Source organism: Lolium rigidum, unplaced genomic scaffold (assembly GCF_022539505.1).
Source record: "Lolium rigidum isolate FL_2022 unplaced genomic scaffold, APGP_CSIRO_Lrig_0.1 contig_12949_1, whole genome shotgun sequence".
Taxonomy (NCBI): Eukaryota; Viridiplantae; Streptophyta; class Magnoliopsida; order Poales; family Poaceae; genus Lolium; species Lolium rigidum.
Window position 1 is genome coordinate 1 of NW_025899830.1, and position 18576 is coordinate 18576.

Below are 18576 nucleotides of genomic sequence, written 5' to 3' on the forward strand. Positions count from 1 at the left end.
TTACTTATGCACTTTACCTTGTGATAGCCATCGTGCTTGAAGTTATATATATCTTGCTATCACATACTTGCTTGTATTGCTTAGCATAAGTTGTTGGTGCACATAGATGAACCATTGCTTAGAATAAGTTGTTGGTGCACATAGGTGAACCATATTATATAGGCTTTGGGCTTGACAAAGTAAACGCTAGTTTTATTACGCATTTGTTAAGCCCATCTCGTAAAAGTTTTAAATCGCCTATTCACCCCCCTCTAGGCGACATCCGTGTCCTTTCAGATGGTCACCGGTGAATTTGTCCGGATTTGATCTCGGAGGAGTCAAGGGACCGTGGAGAACTTGGCCGAGATTTTCCCCTTAAATCCGCCTCCAACCCCTATATCGTTCTCGAGGGCGGCGTATTTATGGTAGCCTTAAATTTTCATGGTTGGGCCATTCTAACGGGTCGGGGCTATTTAAGGTCCCTGCTAGAGATGCCCTTACAAGAATTTTGAAGCTATCGATTTGTTCCTACTATAACTAAGTACATATTTTGAAGCACTAGGTACATTTCTCTTCCTCATGCAAAAACAAAGATAAATTTTCCTATTGCGAATGCAACAATAACCTACGAATTAGACCATTTAATTTTGGAAAACTCTTTATACTAGCCGGTTTGGAGGAGAGCGCATCTATTTTCTTCAGAACATGACACGCATTCAACATGTTCCTTTCGCCAGCAGCGTAGGCCCGCCACTGCTCCTCCAGGCAACCGTCTTGGCCGCCGATGCTCCTCTGTAGGGCATTGCTGCTCCTCTCTGTGACCTTCTGGCTCACCGCTTCTCCTCACGCGCAGGCGCTGCTGCTCCTCCAGGTCGGGTCTTACAATCCATGGATGTCGCCGTCGTGAGCCTCCGATGCCTCTCTTTTTCTCTCAGCCCGCTTCCAATCACCGCCGGTGAGCTCGACATGGTAGAGCTTGCCAAGGAGGCCATGAACGGTTAGGTGAGGTGCCCAATCTTTGCCAGACTTGGAGAAGTCGACACCCACGAGTAGATGGGCTGGGGATTCACCCAATCTAGCTCCAAGAACCTCCGGCGTGGCGGATTTGCCGCTGGTGAGCTCGAATCTGGCCATGTGAGTGCCTCCATGGTCATTAGGAAAGTCAATTTTGGGGATCTTTGTGTTGATGTTACATACCACATTGCAATTTGTTATATGTGTACATTAGTTTTGTTATGTTAGTATTAGTATGGACATAGTGGTACAATGATTTTGGTACGTATATACTACATAGATATTGAACAGAAACTCAATTCGGCTCCCGGGTGCGTATGATCCCTCTATCATAAAAACATATTTTCAAGTGTTAAAAATTTTTGACAAAAAATTTACATGTACATCTCCATAATATATGTGTATTCGTCAAGTTTCACGAAAAAATGATTTTTTTTGTAGTCTAAACGAAAAAGAGAAAATTTATCTTGTGACAAGTCTTTGTTTCAGCACCGAATTTTGTCTTTTTTACACACGCCACATGACATGTCGATTTTTCATGAAACGACTTTGTGAGCGCGTAGCACATGAAGATGTACGTGCCAAATTTTTGTTTCAATTTTTTTGACATTTTAAAATGTGTCTAACATGTATTTCTATATAAAGGGAGCATACGCTCCCATGTGCCAAAACATCACTCCCGATATTGAACCAATATTTACATACGTCTTCCTATAATGTTGTAGTATAAGTTAGACAAAAATGTTGGATAAATGTCACAAAATGATGTAACATTTTTATCTACATTCGAAATTATTTTGTACCATTGAAGAATTTTTTTGCACCATAATATCCCGATTTGCTAGACTATAGGGAAATAGATATATTCGAGACGTTACATATTCTAAAAGAAATTGATACATACGAACCGTTTTATACCTTGATTGGGCTAGAATCGCTGACTTAAGTTGATCATACGATTCAGAAGGCAGCTAATGGGTGATGCCTAGGGCTGGCCTTTGGTAGGAAAATATCGACATTGATTTTTATTTTTCTGGAAATGCAGACATTGATGGGCCGGGGCTAGTCTGATTCCGATAGTCATGTCCTAGAGGACCAACCCGGCCCAACCCATGCCTGTCCTGCGGTCTCTGTCTCTCCTCGCGCGGCGCAACGCAAACAAAAGCGAACCCAAGACAAGAGAGAGAACCCCTCTCAAAACCCTAGAACACTAGGCACCGCCCGCCGCCACGCGCAAGACAGCAGAGAAGGAGGACGAATCCAAGCCTCCGCCATGCCGAAATCCAAGCGCAATCGCGCAGGTCAGTTCACCCGCTCCATTCTACTGCACTTCCATGCCCCGTCCTACCTCTCTACCCGATTCTTGTTCTTCTCCTGGATTCGGCCAAAGTTTGGCTGGTCTAAACGTGTCTATCCGAATTTGTTCTAATTAGTGGTGGTATATGTATTATTGATTGGGATTCTTGGCTTGTCAATTTTCAGCTTGCTTGTAGTTCTACTTTGTGTTACTTGCTTGGCAAATATCCAAGTTTTATTGTAAATTATGAGGAGGAACCTTTCTGAGGATCCTCTTCAGCTCTTCTGATGCATTAGATCCCAAATTTCTGTGCTTCTTGATAATCAATAAATGAACCTCAAGTATTAACACTTCAGTGAACAATTGTAGCCTCTCTCTTTTTCCTCATGCGCAAAGATTCAATTTTTTATGGACGCAGTTACCTTGTCAAAGACCAAGAAGAAGCCAGGTCTAGAGCGTAAGGGCAAGGTGGTCACGGAAATCAAAGACGCCATCGAGCGCCACAGCAGCGCCTATGTCTTCACCTACAATAACATGAGGAATCAGAAGCTCAAGGACTTAAGGGACCAACTGAAGTCCTCTAGCAGGTAGGTTTTCGCTATTTACTATGTTGTGTTCTGCTGCTATCCAAATGGTATGGGTGTGCTGAGGGAAGTTTATGATATGGTTGTTCTTGGATCTTCTCTCCTTTACAACAAAGACATATATGCAAGTGTTAACATCAGTTATTTGGGCTGAATCAGCACAATTTGCATTCATTTGTTGATTCATGCAGTTGTATTTTGCTAGAGAGTACACTTGAAACCCTGCTAAGTGACAAATATCGTGTAGACGCACCATGCCAAGCTTGACTGGATGGCTTTTGCTGCAGAAATTTGTGGACATGTTAATAGCTCCTATATGTTCTCTTCTCAGGATATTTCTTGCTGGAAAGAAGGTTATGCAGATCGCATTGGGGCGTTCACCTGCTGATGAAGCAAAAACAGGCCTGCATAAACTTTCCAAGGTGATTTATTCTTTGTCATTGTTTGGTAAAGATCGAAAAGTGTAATTTATAGCATTCTTGTGAGGTTTTGCTGATGGTAACTTTTCTGTATCCAGTACCTTCAAGGTAATACTGGATTGTTATTCACGAATCTCCCAAGGGATGATGTTGAGAGGTTAGTCTCATTGTCTGATAGTTCTTATCTGTACACAATAGTTCTAAATGCTTGCTTATTTACTTGCTGCCGCTCTAATAATTTTATGACCTTATGATCATATATCTGGTGTGCAGATTATTTCGAGAATTCGAAGGGCTTGATTTTGCAAGGACAGGAAGTATTGCCACCGAAACGGTATTGCTTTTTCTTTCATGTGTTTGTTCATTGTGTTTAGCTTCCGAAAACAAATGAATGCCATGTTTTGAACCAAAGTCGTACCCTGGTTACCAAACACAATGTTATCTTTTTGATGGTTCTGAGCATTTAATTAGTAATAGTGATATGACTGTGAAAAGGAAGGTCAACATTATTCCTCGAGTTAGTTGTGTTATCACATCTATATTCACATAGTAGCACTCTGTTGAGAATTACTGTTTATGATAGCTGCTTAGCCTGTATAGGATACATCAATGAATGCATATTTAAATCGTGTTATTGTTCAGAAATAAGTTGCCCTTGCAGCTTCTTGTATGATATGGTTAACTCAATTAACACATATACAATGTTCCAGGTGGAGCTAAAGGAAGGTCCTCTGGAAAAGTTTTCCCATGAAATGGAACCCTTTATACGCAAACAAGGACTGCCAGTTCGTCTAAACAAAGGTTTGTAGCCCCATTACATTTACACAGCTCCTTGAAGCTACCAAACAAAATGGTTGGATTTCCTAAAGTTGACCGTTGCTGCCTTGCTGGTTCAGGTGTTGTTGAATTAATTGCTGACCATGTAGTATGTGAAGAAGGGAAGCCCCTTTCACCAGAAGCAGCACACACTCTGGTATGTATAAATAGCATGCATTATTAGCTGCATAAATGTTAGTTAAAAGTTAGATACATGATAACCATATCCTTTGATCAAGTTATGGCAATGGTTTACCTAACACATAGGTAGATGCTTCACTTGGTACAAAGTCTTACTCTTACACTTGATTTGGTTTATCCAGGCATCTGGTACCATTTTTACTCGTAAGTGTAGAGCTGTGGAACCTGCTTCGTTTGTATTAATGTCCCTTTGATTTCCTTGTTGCAGCGTTTGCTTGGGGTGCAGATGGCAACATTCCGACTGTACCTTGTCTGCCGCTGGTCTTCGGATGACTTTGAAGTGTACAAGGAAGGCTTGGCTCAGCTGACAGCTGGTGATGCTGATGAATCATCTTAAGGTTGTGGATGGCAATGCTGAGTTTATGGTGGCACTATTGTTGTCTTGCTGTGTTAAGACAGTTTTCTGATATGCCTTTGTACCCTTGGAATCTCAAATATATGATCTGCCCCAGTTGTGCATTTCGTTTGGTCCTAATATTCGTATGAGCTATTAGCAGTAAAATTTGACAGGCAATGTAAGAGTTATTTTTCCTGAGAAAAATAGAGGAGGATGTCAGCAGAATTTTTTTGCCAGAAAGAGTGCCGTGTTACAACACAAAAACAGTGGAGGAGCACAAAGAAAAACAACTGTTTTGGAAGAACAAGATCCGAACTCTTGTGTCCTCTGTGCAGACTCCAATTTTCGCATTTTTTTATTGAAAATTTGGCAAGTCCACATGTTACAACACAAAATATGTTCATAAGAAAAATATAATATCCTCATTTTTTTAGTAAACTTAAAGTGCCACAACCGATCCATGGTGAGCACCTGTGTTCAAGCTCACAGAATATGATTTGATGTTATAACGTATAAACTGCTTCTAAATTTTGACTAACTTTTAAATTGAGATACATCAATCACCATTTTAGTTTACACTAATAATCATATTGCTAACCACACACGAGTTAAGCTAACATTCAATGGGAGGTTTTTTTTTTTCATTGACGTGAGAGGTGAGACAAGGCTAAGCATAAGAATCTGTACTAGGAACTTTGCCCCAAAAAAAATTAAGGCCATATCGTTTTGACTTTGCTCATGATATAAAAATTGGTAAAGCTGGCATAGACGATTGGACAATAAAAATCCCGACGAGAAACTAGTTCAGTTGAACTTCCTGCTTCTCCCTGCAGTAGACATTTTCTTTTTGTAGTCACTGACTAGCATGACCCACAGGGCAGCTGCAGTAGGCATTTTCATTTTCTTTTTATGTTTCTGATTGTTTTGCCGCTTTTAATGGTTTGGCCACCGCTCATCATTTCCCCACCGAGCTATTCGAGAAGCAACGGCGGCTCGAGGGCAGTGGGGGTGGGTTGTCGGCCGGAGCCTCGCCGGAGCGCTGCATCGCCGTATAACTCGCCGACGAGCTCGTGCTACCTGATTCTATCAGGTTCAGGTGAACTCCTTCACTTCTCTCTCCCCCGCTGGTCCTTTGCTTGTCTATTCCCCTCCACGAGAGCACAGCAGAAATCGAGTGATGAATCCCCAATTGTAGGAACTAGGGTTTCTAGTTGGTCATGTTTCTGATTTTGTGCTGTCGATTTCCTGGTTTCTTGAGCTATTCCGTTGTCAGTTTAGGCTGTAGAGGGGACGAGGGTGTCCTGTGAAGTTCCCATTCGAATCCCTGAACCTGAGCGCTTAGTGCTAATGTTTGTTGGGGTAAACGCCGGCCGCCGTCGCTGTGCATAGGCTCTTCCGCTCTGCCCATGCCCCATGAGTGCTCTCGCTCTGCCACTGAATCCCTCCAAACCAACCCAGTCTCACTTAGATTCGGAGCTTTCTCCTATGTTTCGCTTTCCTTATGCTGGGTGGAGAAGTTTCAGGTTCGGCCTGAATTGTTGTTGTCCAAGTTGCAGCATATAAATGGCCTTGGGCGTGTGAGGTGCAGCACAGACTGCATGGTGTTAACTGTTAAGTCAAGGACATGTGGTGTGCCCTACTGAATCCTACCTAGTGGGCATCTGCAGTAGATATAGATTTTGTGTTGCTTGGCTTGGCTTTTGTAAACTGCCTGTACTTGCTTTGCGCCAGCCTGCCCCTGATATGACTTCTGATATTGCATCTCTGCATATCCCTGCTTATCTAATAGACATCTTCTCGCCTGCCTAGTAGTCTGCCTAGGTTTTTTTAGTTTATGGTGTTTTTGTGATGCTGTGGTTTTTTTTTTGTCACGAATCCAGTGGGAAATCTTCAGAGACAGGGGTCTCTATTCATGTAGAGAGAGGGGAGATCAATTCAACTCATATGTAGAATTGTTCTTGTTTCGCACCCTGAAAGGTATCTATTAATCGTATGGAAGAAAGACCTAGACGGCTGGTTATGTAGAAAATTGTTCTGTGTAGATCTATTTTACAAGTATCTACCATTTTATTTGGCTGGTTCAGTTTTGCTTGCACCCTCGTATCTGTGTAGTTGGTGGTTTATGGATTAAGCATTTTATCTACATTTGTTTTGCTTGATTGGTGATTGGATACTGCTGCGGCAGGTTTGGTTTCGATGTGTTTTTTCTGTCACTGCTTTTAAAGCAATTTAACATGACAACTACATTCGTTTACATGTGTTCTGAAAATGTATATAGGTAATGATAGCGGTATATATTTGTTGTTCCTGTCATTTTAAATCATGCATTGTTTCTGTTTACTTTGCTGAATAGTTGTAGGTAGTCAAATGCGATCATGTCTTACTAGGATTTTTAAGGAATGCAGAGCGCTAACTCCTTATCTGCATATTTATATTCGTGGCAGAGGGGGTGCAGGAGGTGGATGATCAGCAGTAGCATCGGTTGCAATGAAGACATCGGTAGCAAGATCGCCATTGGTGGCGCTAGTCCTGTGCCTGTCCCTCTCGTTTGGGTTCGCGTCGAGGGATGTGGAAGAGGTAGGATGGAGGAGAGTAGAAGGACGGGTGGAATGGGGAAAAGGGCATTCCGGCAACACTGGCCGGCCGTACTACTTCGGTGAGGAAAGCTTCCGTGAGTGGTCGCGCACCCCTCTTGGCCACTTCAAGCTGCTGGAGCGGTTCGACGACGAGCTGCTGCGTGGCTCCGTGGGCGACTACCGTGTGACGTACCTGGAGATGGCGCCGCGCGCGTTCCTGCAGCCCAGTCACTTCGATGCCGACGAGGTCTTGTACGTGAAGGAAGGCGAGGGCGTGCTGGTGCTGCTGAGGAAGGGGAGGCGGGAGTCGTTGTGCGTGAGGGAAGGCGACGTGATGGTCATCCCGGCCGGCTCCATCGTGTACTTCGCCAACACGCACCGCTCCAAGTGGCTCCGCGTCGTCATGCTCCTCAACTACGCCAGCTTTGAGGTGAGCGACTGACGGGTGTTGGAATTCGCCCACTAATCAATCACATCAATATAGATGAAAACACACACACACACACACACAAAATTTATTACCAAGGGTGCGTGTCACACCCTCTAATTTTCCTCTCTTTATTTCTTTTCTGTTTTCTCACTTACAAATCTTTAGCCTGGACGCGCATATATATACACGCACAGCCAAAGGATCTAGACCTAGACTTGGACACCTAACTTAAACTTGAAACTGCTCGGACTCAAACTCTGCACATCTCCTAAACTGACTCAATACATACAAGACTAGTACTGCTCTACTTTTAGCACTAGGACACGCACACGGACAAGAATTAACCACTGCATGCTAGCTAGCTGATTACAACTCTTAATATAACCAGACTAACCAAACCTAGTAGCAATCTTGCTGACTCCAAACCGGACAACACTAAAACTACTAGGACTCTTACTGTTGGACACTATGAATTCACTAAGGCAAGATTATTTTTAACAACGCGCTCGATCGATCGAACCGCTTTGCAACCGTAATTTATGAGCTGAGGCTGAGCTGGGCGTGCTGCATGTGCAGGAGTTCTTCCCTGTTGGAGGCGAGGGCCCGGATTCTTACTTGAGTGCCTTAACCTGAAACTGCTCGGACTCAAACTCTGCACCTCTCCTAAACTGACTCAATACATACCAAGACTAGTACTGCACTCCAAACCGGACAACACTAAAACTACTAGGACTCTTACAATTGGACACTATGAATTCAGTAAGGCAAGATTATTTTTTACTGTAATTTATGAGCTGAGCTGAGGCTGAGCTGGGCGTGCTGCATGTGCAGGAATTCTTCCCTGTTGGAGGCGAGGGCCCAGATTCTTACTTGAGCGCCTTTAGCGACGATGTTCTCCAGGCGGCATTCAACGTACGCGACATAACTCTTTGACATTTTCTTGGTTCATCTGACCGAATGATTTTGCTTGAATTTAACAGTCGCGCCGGGATGAACTGGAGAGAGTGTTCGAGAGGCAGAGCAAGGGGGAGATATGGCAGGCGTCGGAGGAGCAGATCCAGGAGCTGAGCAGGTCGTGCTCCAGGGGCGGCGGGGGCTCAGGCTCCAAGGAGGAGGAAATCAACCCGACCAGCCTCCCCGGCCAGAAGCCCCGCTACTCGAACAACCACGGCAGGATGCACATGATCACCGGCGACGAGTGCCGCCACCTCCGCGACCTTGACATGGAAGTTGGCATCGCCAACATCACCTGCGTACGAAGAAAAAATTAGCTAAGCTTGTTTTGTAATTGTAACACGACACAACTTGACCTGATCGATGATGACGCGTGCAGGGGTCGATGATGGCGCCGAGATACACCACCCGCGCGACCACGATCGCCGTGGTCGTGGAGGGGAGAGGCTACTTCGAGATGGCGTGCCCGCACAAGTCCGACTCCGGCCGGTCGGAGCGCCGCGAGCATGGCAGTGAGGAGCAGCAGATGATGAAATCGAGAGGGTACAAGCAAGTGACGGCCCAGATCAAGGAGGGGTCGGTCATCGTGCTCCCGGCGGGCTACCCGGCGACATTCGTGACCGGGAACGAGGGGAACCTGGCCGTGGTCTGCTTCGGCGTGGGCTCTGGCAACGACGAGGAGGTGTTCCTGGCGGGCGGCAACAACTTGCTGAAGCAGCTGGACGCGCCGGCCAGGGCGATCGTGTTCGGCGGACAGGGGAGGGAGGCGGCAGACAGGGTCATCGGCGCGCAGACGGATTCCGTGTTCCTACCCGGCCCGCAGCAGCAGAGCCGCGGCGGCGTCTCCGACATGTGAGTGGTAGTGCGACGATCTAGAGCGAGGTTTTGTGCGCAGCGCGCATGCAGTTCGATCAGGTAGCCGCGGGAATAAGTAGCAGCTGGCATGTAACCGCCAAGCCAGCTGAGAAGATGCTAAGTACTGTATGTATGTGCAGGAAGTATATTGCTACTGAAACGGTATTGATTTTTCTTTCATGTGTTCCTTCATAGCGTTTAGTTTCAGAAAACAAATTAACAGGATGCATTGAACCAAAGTCGTACCGTTATCAAACAAAATGTTCTCCTTTTGATGATTCTGGGCATTTAACTAGTAATAGTGATATGACTGTGAAAAGGAAGGTCAACATTATTCCTGGAGTTAGTTGTGTTATCATGTCTATATTCAGATAGTAGCTCTCTGTTGAGAGTTACTGTTTATGATAGGGACACACATCAATGAATGAATATGTAAATTGTGTTATTGTTCAGAAATAAATTGCACTTGCAGTTTCTTGTATGATATATATGGTTAACTGAGTTTACACATTTACAATGTTTCAGGTGGAGCTAAAGGAAGGCCTTCTGGAACAGTTTTTTTTCATGAAATGGAACCCTTTATAGGCAAACAAGGACTGCCAGTTTGCCTAAACAGAGGTTTGTAGCTCCCTTACACTTACACAGTTCTTTGAAGCTACCGAGCAAAATGGCTGGATTTACTAAAGTTTCACCATTGTTGGTGCAGGTGTTGTTGAATTAATTGCTGACCATGTAGTTTGTGAAGAAGGGAAGCCTTTCACCAGAAGCAGCACACACTCTGGTATGTATAAAACATCATGCATTATTACCTGAATATTTTTAAAGTGATAGACGATAGTGGTATCCTGTGATCAAGTTATGAGAAGCCGAAAGTCTTACTCTTACACTTGATTAGGGTGTTCAAGACATCTGGTACCATTTTTGCTCGTAAGTGTAGAACTGTAGAACTGTGGAAGTATACATGTATGTTTTGTGGTAAGGGCATCTTCATCAGCCCGAAGCAAATGGATCAAGGGTTCCTTTGATTCATAGGATAACGAAAGTATAGAAATAGAAAAGCATGGGATTTGGATGTCATATCTCTTTGAATCATATCGGAAAATGAAGCGTGTTTGATTGTAGCAGCGAAGAAATATTTCATGATGTACTGTATGACCTAATTTTTTTATAGGATTTACACTACAAGACTCTTATAGGATTAATTCCTATAGGATATGTTTGTATAAGTTAAACAACAAGTGTATGGAATTTTTCTATGAATCTAAATCCTACACAATTTTTATGCAAATCCTATGAATCAAAGGAGCCCCAAACATGTCCATTTCGGTCCGCATTGACAGTAAATGGGTAAGACCTGGCTCGATGCAAAGTGACCTATTGGATTGGGAATGCGTCGGTGGACACAACACGGATGTGACGAGTGTCCCCCTTAACTAGCCATCTAAAAAGCACTAGCACGAAACGTCTTTTGCACCATCATGCTAGCCTTCGATCGCACGCCCATCGATCTAAAAAGGGCCCACCTTCTTTTTTCTTTAAGCTTCTTCCTCCATGAAACCTGCCGCCCCCACCTCCTGTTCGAATCCCGTGGCTGTTCGAATCCCGTGGCTGCGCTGACCCACCGCCCCTTGACGAACAGCCACGCCGCCCACCCCTCGCTAGGCCATCGCGTCGCGTTACCGCACTTCGCACAGACCCGCCCCCTCGCCCAAGGCAGGGCCGCACAACCCTCGCCCATGCCGACGCGCAACGCTTCTGGCTGAACGCACCTTGTCTAGGCCGCTGCACTGGCCTACCCTCGTTTCAGCGGCTGCGCATGCCACCGTAGCTCCAATACATCGAATTTTGGCGTAATTTCACGAAAAATGATGGGAAGTCAGGTGGCGGTGGTAAGGGACACTGTCCGCGCAGCGACAAACTTGGGGATGGCTAGAATCAACCACCGACGGTGGCAGCGGCGGCGAGGAAAGGAGGCTTCCGAGCTAAATATTCCCCCCACCAACCTTTTTGGAGCGATGCAGGGGAATCTAGGCCTCAAGTCCGTGTATATGCAATATTTCGAGAAACGATGCGGGTTTGATGAAAAATAAAATTGGAGGCCAGCTATTTTTCCGGTATCTGCATGGGACTTTTTTTTTGACCTGGCACCGCAAACTTGCGGTTATTTTTTGGTTTGCTCTGAATAGGTTATATCTGCTAGACCATGAAACAAAAAAGGAAATTCTTGCAAGCACGTTTTTTTTTTGAGCTTATCTTGCAAGGACTTTTTTTTCTGAGCCAATGAAAAAGGTGACGCACCACCAATTTGAGAAAAAAGAAATAACGATGTCGGGCCCAGCATAACCGCGTCAACGCGGCCCAGATCTGAATCCCGCGTAAACTCTACGCAGTCTGAGTTCGAGTTCGAGTTCATGTCGGAGACGGAGATCCTTCCGGTGGATTTAAGGCTGCAATTCGCCCGCCGGATCGAAACCCTAGCTCCCCCCTCCCGAGATCTCGATCTGATCCAGCTCTCGACAAACCCTAGCTTCTCAGCGCTCCGTTTCCCGGTGATCGCGCGCGCGTGCTTTCCCTCGGCGGCGGACGACGATGTCGAGCGCGGCGGCGCCGTGGGCTCAGGCGCCTCACCTGCTGCAGGAGTTCGAGTTCTTCTTGGTCGTGGATTTCGAGACGACATGCGAGAAGGACAAGCGGATTTACCCGCAAGAGATAATCGAGTTCCCCTCCGTGCTCGTCGACGGCGCCACCGGCCGCATCCAATCCGCCTTCCGCAGGTACGTCCGCCCTAAGTACCATCCAGTGCTGACCCCGTTTTGCAGGGACCTCACAGGGATCCGGCAGGAGGACGTCGATGGAGGGGTGGATCTCAGCGAGGCGCTTCTGCTGCACCACCGCTGGCTGCAGGCGGCGACGGCAGGGGCCAGGAAAGGCGGCAGCTTGGCCGTCGTCACGTGGGGGGATTGGGACTGCCGGACTATGCTTGAATCGGAGTGCGTCTTCAAGGGGATCGAGAAGCCGGCCTACTTCGATCGCTGGGTCAACCTCAGGGTTCCCTTCCAGGCGGTGCTCAGGGGCGTAGGGCGCGTCAATCTGCAGGAGGCCGTCCGGGCCGCTGGGTTACAGTGGGAAGGCCGCCTGCACTGCGGGCTCGATGACGCGCGCAACACGGCGCACCTTCTTGTGGAGATTATGCGCAGGGGTGCCAAGATCGCCATTACCGGCTCCTTGGCGCCGCTGCCGATCCAGCAGAAGGAGGAGGAGGAGCAGCAGCCTCACACAAGTCTGTGCGGGGGCGCCTGCTACTGCGGAGTGGCGAGCCGAGGAGGCGTTGTAGCGGTGCCAGGGCCGACACAGGGGAGGTGCTTCTGGGGGTGTGGCAACTGGACGCCAGCCATGGGAGCCGCCTGCCCCTACTTCCAGTGGACCAACTGAATCAGTTGCGCCACCGATTGCGATTTCAGGCTCAGTCTAGATGAATGCTTGTGTTAGCTGTAGTCAGAATCAATGGCAGCCTAGTTGATTCTTGTAGTCAGAATCGATGGCAGCCTAGTTGATTCTCTTGTAGTCAGAATCGACGGCAGCCTAGCTTAGTTCATGTGTACTGTCAACGGGTCACCGAAACCTATGGCCTAGGGGAGTAGCTATCCTATGTAATCGGTGTCTGAGTTATTAATATTAATAAAAGGTTTGATTTAATTATGATCCTTCTTCTCTGTGAAATTCTTCAACATCGAGCAACGTTTGTCTTCTAATTTCATCAGTTTGTGATTAAAATTAAATAATTGCTGACCAAAGTTAAAAGTGGGATCACTTGTATATATGGTACCACCGATGGTCTTGGATGAACATATCGAGCAGCCACTGCTCAAATCAGGTGGATCCAAAGCACATTTATCCTTTTTTGTTTGTTAATAATTGATATCTAAATGCTACCTTAAATTGGTGAAAAAGACCTAAAGATATTTCTGCAATTGGTATTATGTGCTCGATCATGTTTGTAGTTCGGTAATTCCAATGGATTTGTAACCCCATATGTTAATATTTAAATGCTTCCAGCAAGTATCTTTAATTAGTGAACAAGGCTTATGAACTAATTTCTTTGCAAATTTCTGCAGTTTAGTCATTTCTTACACATACAGAACTCTTTAAGCTTTTCTTTTTTCCTTCGCTATATGACTTTGTTGTGCTTTGATATATGCAGATTACAATCAGGACAGGGCATGGTGTTGATTTGGGAGTTTTCGGCGGTTTTCTGTAATTGATATGCGCGGTTCTCTGCTTTGATGAACTGTGAGTTTGGGTTAAGGTGTACTCCCTTTGATCGGCATCTGATCATACCCTTTGAGGCGGGCTCTTTATTGAGTCATGATTTATTATCGGATTATTGTGCTTCAGGTTAGTTTTCCATGCAGAGATGGATCAATAATCCTAATGTTTAATACACAGATTTGTAGTACGATTATTTTTTTAAATAAAAGAACGTTTTTACTCCGGTTGGGCTTAATGTCACACATGAATTATATTGATCTAAGAATCCGATCACTGGATATATTGAGATGAGTAGTACCGTTATTATTTTTAATAAAAGAACATTTTTACTCAAGTTGGGCTTAATGTCACAGCAATATACTTGTTTCGCTTCTTAGCAATCACTCTAACTGTATGTTATAGTGTTATCATTTTAAGCACCTCATAAGTTATTACATCCTAATTTTTCCTCAATCACTGGTACTATTTTGATTTCCCTTCCAACTTTCTGAAATCTATTTCATCTTGAATAAAAAGTGCAACATACAGTGCTCTCAAATAAAAGGTAGAAGTAGAAGCATAGAACTGCAAAGTAGCATACTGCTCTCAAAGAAGCTCTGACTCAGTGTTTTGATTCAGTAGGAATGCTTTTTAGATAATATAGGAGACTGGGAGGTTCCATTCTTTGGTATCTCAGTGGCATTTTCTAGGGAGTTATCCGCTGTAAATTTCACATATTTATCCAGAGGCCACAATCTCTCCAATGTGATTATCCACTCCCTCCCCCCTCCATAGAAAAATTCTCCTATATTTTATTTATTTATTACACATATTTCCGTGTGTAATCTTGGTTTAGTGCATTTCTGGTGCAGTAGTGACATGATGTGATCACAATTGTTAATAACTTGATCAACAATTTGTGGGTCAGAACATCAATTAGCTGTCAAAATTGGATGATGGGCTGGTGAACACAATTTATACTGCGCACTTGTTTGCTCACGTCCCTCGCCTCATCAAGGTCTGAACTCCACCTTGACACCCACTCCGCTGAGTTGTACCTGTAACTCGTGAGACTCTTCTTTTTCTGTTTAGTTTTTAGATTTTTTTAGACTTTTGTCTGCAGATTAGTGTCATAAGAATCACCTTTAACTTGAAATAAATGAATGATAGCTCGTTCCATTTGAATTGATTACCAAGTGCAGTTCATAGATATCTAGGTGCATCTAGTTGCTTTTTATGGTAAAAGCACCTAGATATGGTTAGGTAATATTTATGGGAGTGAGGGTTACATGATTGTCCTGGTAGCCAGTACGTATGTAGATTCAATCTGAATGTTATTTTTCATTCTATTTCTTTCTTGTTTTTTTTGTCTTACTATCCACCATCCTAACAATCCATTCTCTCGATTTCATTCTCTTTCATTAGGTAATAATGCTCATGTGCATTGCAGGTACAGGGAACACCATTTGTAAAATTACAGGTTGCAACATGAAAGTTCTGGTTACATCTCAATGGCAGTTAATCGTATCATATTCTTGCAAATAGAGGTACCATTCCTCCTGTTACAGAATCAAATAAGGCATCTGAATGTAAATTCGAGAACCAAATTTTTTACTATTAAGCACAAGAAAGGCTTGACATCGTCTAGCTCAGGTCCCATGTTGGTTCATGTCTTAAATAGGGCATCACCAGGCCTCTTGTGTGGTTAGGGACCTGTTGTGAGGTTAGAGTAGGCAGAAAATTCAGACTAGTAGCTGGACATACACATGGTTAGTGACCCTGGTTGGAATATAGGCCACTGGCGAGAGTAGCAGGTGATCCATGGAACGGCACTTGAATGCACAGCTAATTCTCACTGTACATGCATATATCGATTCATCACCAAATCCCACATATCCATAAATTCCGCAATCGCAGGCACAGAAGGTGCACCCCTGATCATGTGTAGGTCACCGAAATCCATGGAACGGCACTTGAATGCCAGCTAATTCTCACTGTACATGCATATATCAATTCATCACCAAATCCCACATATCCATAAATTCCGCAATCGCAGGCACAGAAGGTGCACCCCTGATCATGTGTACTGTCAACAGGTCACCGAAACCTATGGCCTAGGGGAGTAGCTATCCTATGTAATCGGTGTCTGAGTTTGGCAGAAAATTCAGACTAGTAGCTGGACATAGACCTGGTTAGTGACCCTGGTTGGAACATAGGCCACTGGGTGAGAGTAGCAGGTGATCCATGGAACTGCACTTGAATGCACAGCTATCAGTTCTCACTGCACATACATATATCAATTCATCACCTCGACGAACTATTGCATCATCCATCAGGAGATGGATCGTGTCCTGGTTGAGTTGTTCCTAAGATGTAGTTAGCATTCAGCAGCTGATCTGCATGGGCATGAAGGACCTGGAGGGTGGCGTCTGGTACAACCTGGGGGCCTTGATTTCCGGGTGGTCCTGGTTGTTGGGGTCCTTGGTTAGGCGGCTTCTTCGGATCCTGGTAAGTTGGATCATCAGCTAAGTTTTAACTTCGCATTTCTTCCAGCGAATTCGTCAATTTATTCAGTCAACTTTTCATAAGGAAAAAAATACTATAACAATTCCTACAGTTGTTAGTGCTTCAGTAGAACTTTCAGTACTAAATGATGAAAATGCAATATGCAAGGGATGAAGCATGCACTAGTCATTTAGCTTTTTTCTCTTATTTGACGGCTACCTCTGATTATCTAAAACTGACCGAATGCTTCTTGTGCAGCTTGCCAGCTTCTACCTCCTCATCTGCTGCTGCTGCTGCTGCTGCCTGCTCATTGTACCAGGAAGATGCTATTGGTCAGAGAAGTCCCTGTGGATGCAAGATGGATGAGACACCTCCGGCGGACAGTCTCTGGCAATGCAATCACCCAGTTCACTGAGATTTGGACTCTGCTGGAACATATTCAGCCGAACGCTGACGTCCCCGACTTGGTGACTTGGAAGTGGACGGATGGAGGCCTGGCTGGCAAGGTGCAACCTGCTGCAGTTTTCAGGCCTGGCCGGGAAATCGGATTCCAGATTTTCTCATGGCTCGCCGTCCGTGGCAAGTGTTTGACAGTAGATAACCCGCTGAAGCAAGGCTGTACTTGCAATCCCATATGCTCGCTTTACAGAATTATGCCCGAGGCTTCAGTTCACCTCCTTGCGGAGTTCTCCTTCATCAGAGCTCTTTGGCAGTTGATCCTGGATCACTGCCACCCCCCAATGCCAGCCATGCGAGTAAACAGTGACGTCAAACTTCTGGATCAACGGTCTGTCTCAGCTTACTCTGTTCCAGAGCCTCATTGGCGGGCTTTGAGTTCTGTCCTTCAGTTAGTTTGGTGGTCATCATGGAAGGGGCGTAACCAGAGGGTGTTCAGAAGCAATGCTATTTCATTCTAGGTGTTCGCCCAAAATCATAGTGGAGCTATCAATGTGGCATCAGGCCGGACGCAACAGAACCAGGAAGCTGATAGACACATCCCGAGAGCGGGACTGAATTTAGTTAGCCAGGCGCGATTTTTCCTGATTGCTTGCATGGAGTAGCTGTTTCTGTCACTTTTTTTTTTTGACAACTAGTAGCTGTTTGTATCTTCTTTGAGCTATGTACGAGACGAAAAGGCCCTTGTAAAACTCTCTTTTTCCTCTAATAATGATCAATGAAAAGCTGCCCTGGGTTCGTCAGGCACCCAGCTTTGGTTAGCCTGCTGCCGGCCTGCTAACAGCGTGCTGAAACTGTGCCAAATAATGGCCTGGATTAAAATTCGTAGCCTGAACAATCACTGAAAAACTCACTTGGTAGAACAACAGAGCAGAGTGAATCAATACTAGCGAAAACTTTTGTTTTGTATCTTCGGAGTTAGGAGATAACTGTATGCAGTCTTAACTTGTGTGCCTTGATGATACATTACACGGATCAGCATGGGACGAAACTGCAACCTCGTAGTTGAACGAGGCCAACCATGCATGGTAACAAATCACAAAACTGCACCGAATGATAATCAGAGAACTGCAAGGAGTTTGTGTGGTACTGATATTTGATTTGAGGTCTATTGTAAAAGAAGAACGAGGAACTAGCTAAAAAACATCTCTATCTGCTACATCTCTATGGACGAGGAACCGAGGAAAGGGAACTAAAAGAAGCAACGTACCCGTGAATAATCAGTGTGGCGGTTGGGCTGCGCGCCTAACAAAATGTCGGATACATCACCGAAAACCCACTTTTAAACAAACATGGGAGCATATGCTCCTGCTATACGGGAAAAAACGCTTTAAAATGTCAAAAGAGATCGTATATATCGATGTTATATATGCAAGTTAAGTTTCGCAGAAAAGTGTATCTTTTTGTGTCATGTGTAAAAAAGACAAAGAAATATCTCTGTTCAGATGTACATGTCAATTTTTTATTCGATTTTTTTAACTTTTCCAACTTTGTTTAAAAGATATTTCAAAAACCGGAAGCATTTGCCCCGGCTGCCAAAACGTCTCGTCCATACATCACCTCTCTTGGTGATGCATATTTGAGTCGCTTGGCCCAAAATATACATCATGAGTAAATCTTTTACATCACTAAATAGATCAAGGTCATCTCTTAGAGAGATATTTTTGGTAAAAAAATATAATCTAAAAACAGGTTTTACATCACCAAATTTAATTTGCATCATCTTTTAAAGATGTTTTAATTGTACTTGTACTCGAACAGAATGCATAGAGCAAAATTACCACGTCTAAGGCTGCTCATAGTGGGGAGTAACTTAGACTAGTAACATATGCCATGTTACTAGTCTAGGTTACTACCTTCATAGTGGGTAGTAACTTATATGTGGTGTCATGCATTGTGTCATTT

The 18576-nt window shown here is 44.7% G+C and overlaps 3 protein-coding genes across 7 annotated transcripts; all 3 read left to right on the forward strand.

Annotated features, from left to right (window-relative positions):
- Positions 1 to 2174: 2174 nt before the first annotated feature.
- On the forward strand, positions 2175 to 4879 carry LOC124680320 (mRNA turnover protein 4 homolog). The gene is made up of 8 exons (XM_047215392.1): positions 2175 to 2294; positions 2709 to 2877; positions 3206 to 3296; positions 3392 to 3450; positions 3567 to 3627; positions 4004 to 4094; positions 4190 to 4266; positions 4519 to 4879. Exons 1-8 carry the CDS (start codon positions 2267 to 2269, stop codon positions 4645 to 4647), a joined length of 705 nt encoding a protein of 234 aa, XP_047071348.1. The 5' UTR covers positions 2175 to 2266; the 3' UTR covers positions 4648 to 4879.
- A 747-nt stretch (positions 4880 to 5626) lies between these two features.
- Positions 5627 to 17432, forward strand: LOC124680328 (cupincin-like). Of its 5 annotated transcripts, none has more exons than XM_047215401.1 (11): positions 5627 to 5743; positions 7092 to 7653; positions 8485 to 8565; positions 8634 to 8906; positions 8987 to 9624; positions 9988 to 10080; positions 10169 to 10243; positions 13664 to 13857; positions 15161 to 15636; positions 15776 to 16218; positions 16474 to 17432. In XM_047215401.1, the coding sequence occupies exons 2-5, from the start codon at positions 7135 to 7137 to the stop codon at positions 9461 to 9463; spliced, it is 1350 nt and encodes a 449-aa protein (XP_047071357.1). In that variant the 5' UTR covers positions 5627 to 5743; positions 7092 to 7134; the 3' UTR covers positions 9464 to 9624; positions 9988 to 10080; positions 10169 to 10243; positions 13664 to 13857; positions 15161 to 15636; positions 15776 to 16218; positions 16474 to 17432. The 5 variants fall into 5 exon arrangements, with proteins under 5 accessions (XP_047071357.1, XP_047071353.1, XP_047071354.1 ...); XM_047215397.1 differs by having other exon boundaries at positions 8987 to 9459; XM_047215398.1 differs by having other exon boundaries at positions 8987 to 9459; positions 15161 to 15257; positions 15807 to 16218.
- On the forward strand, positions 11758 to 13161 carry LOC124680329 (ERI1 exoribonuclease 2-like). Its single transcript, XM_047215402.1, has one exon. The coding sequence runs from the start codon at positions 12052 to 12054 to the stop codon at positions 12892 to 12894; it is 843 nt and encodes a 280-aa protein (XP_047071358.1). The 5' UTR covers positions 11758 to 12051; the 3' UTR covers positions 12895 to 13161.
- Positions 17433 to 18576: the final 1144 nt, after the last annotated feature.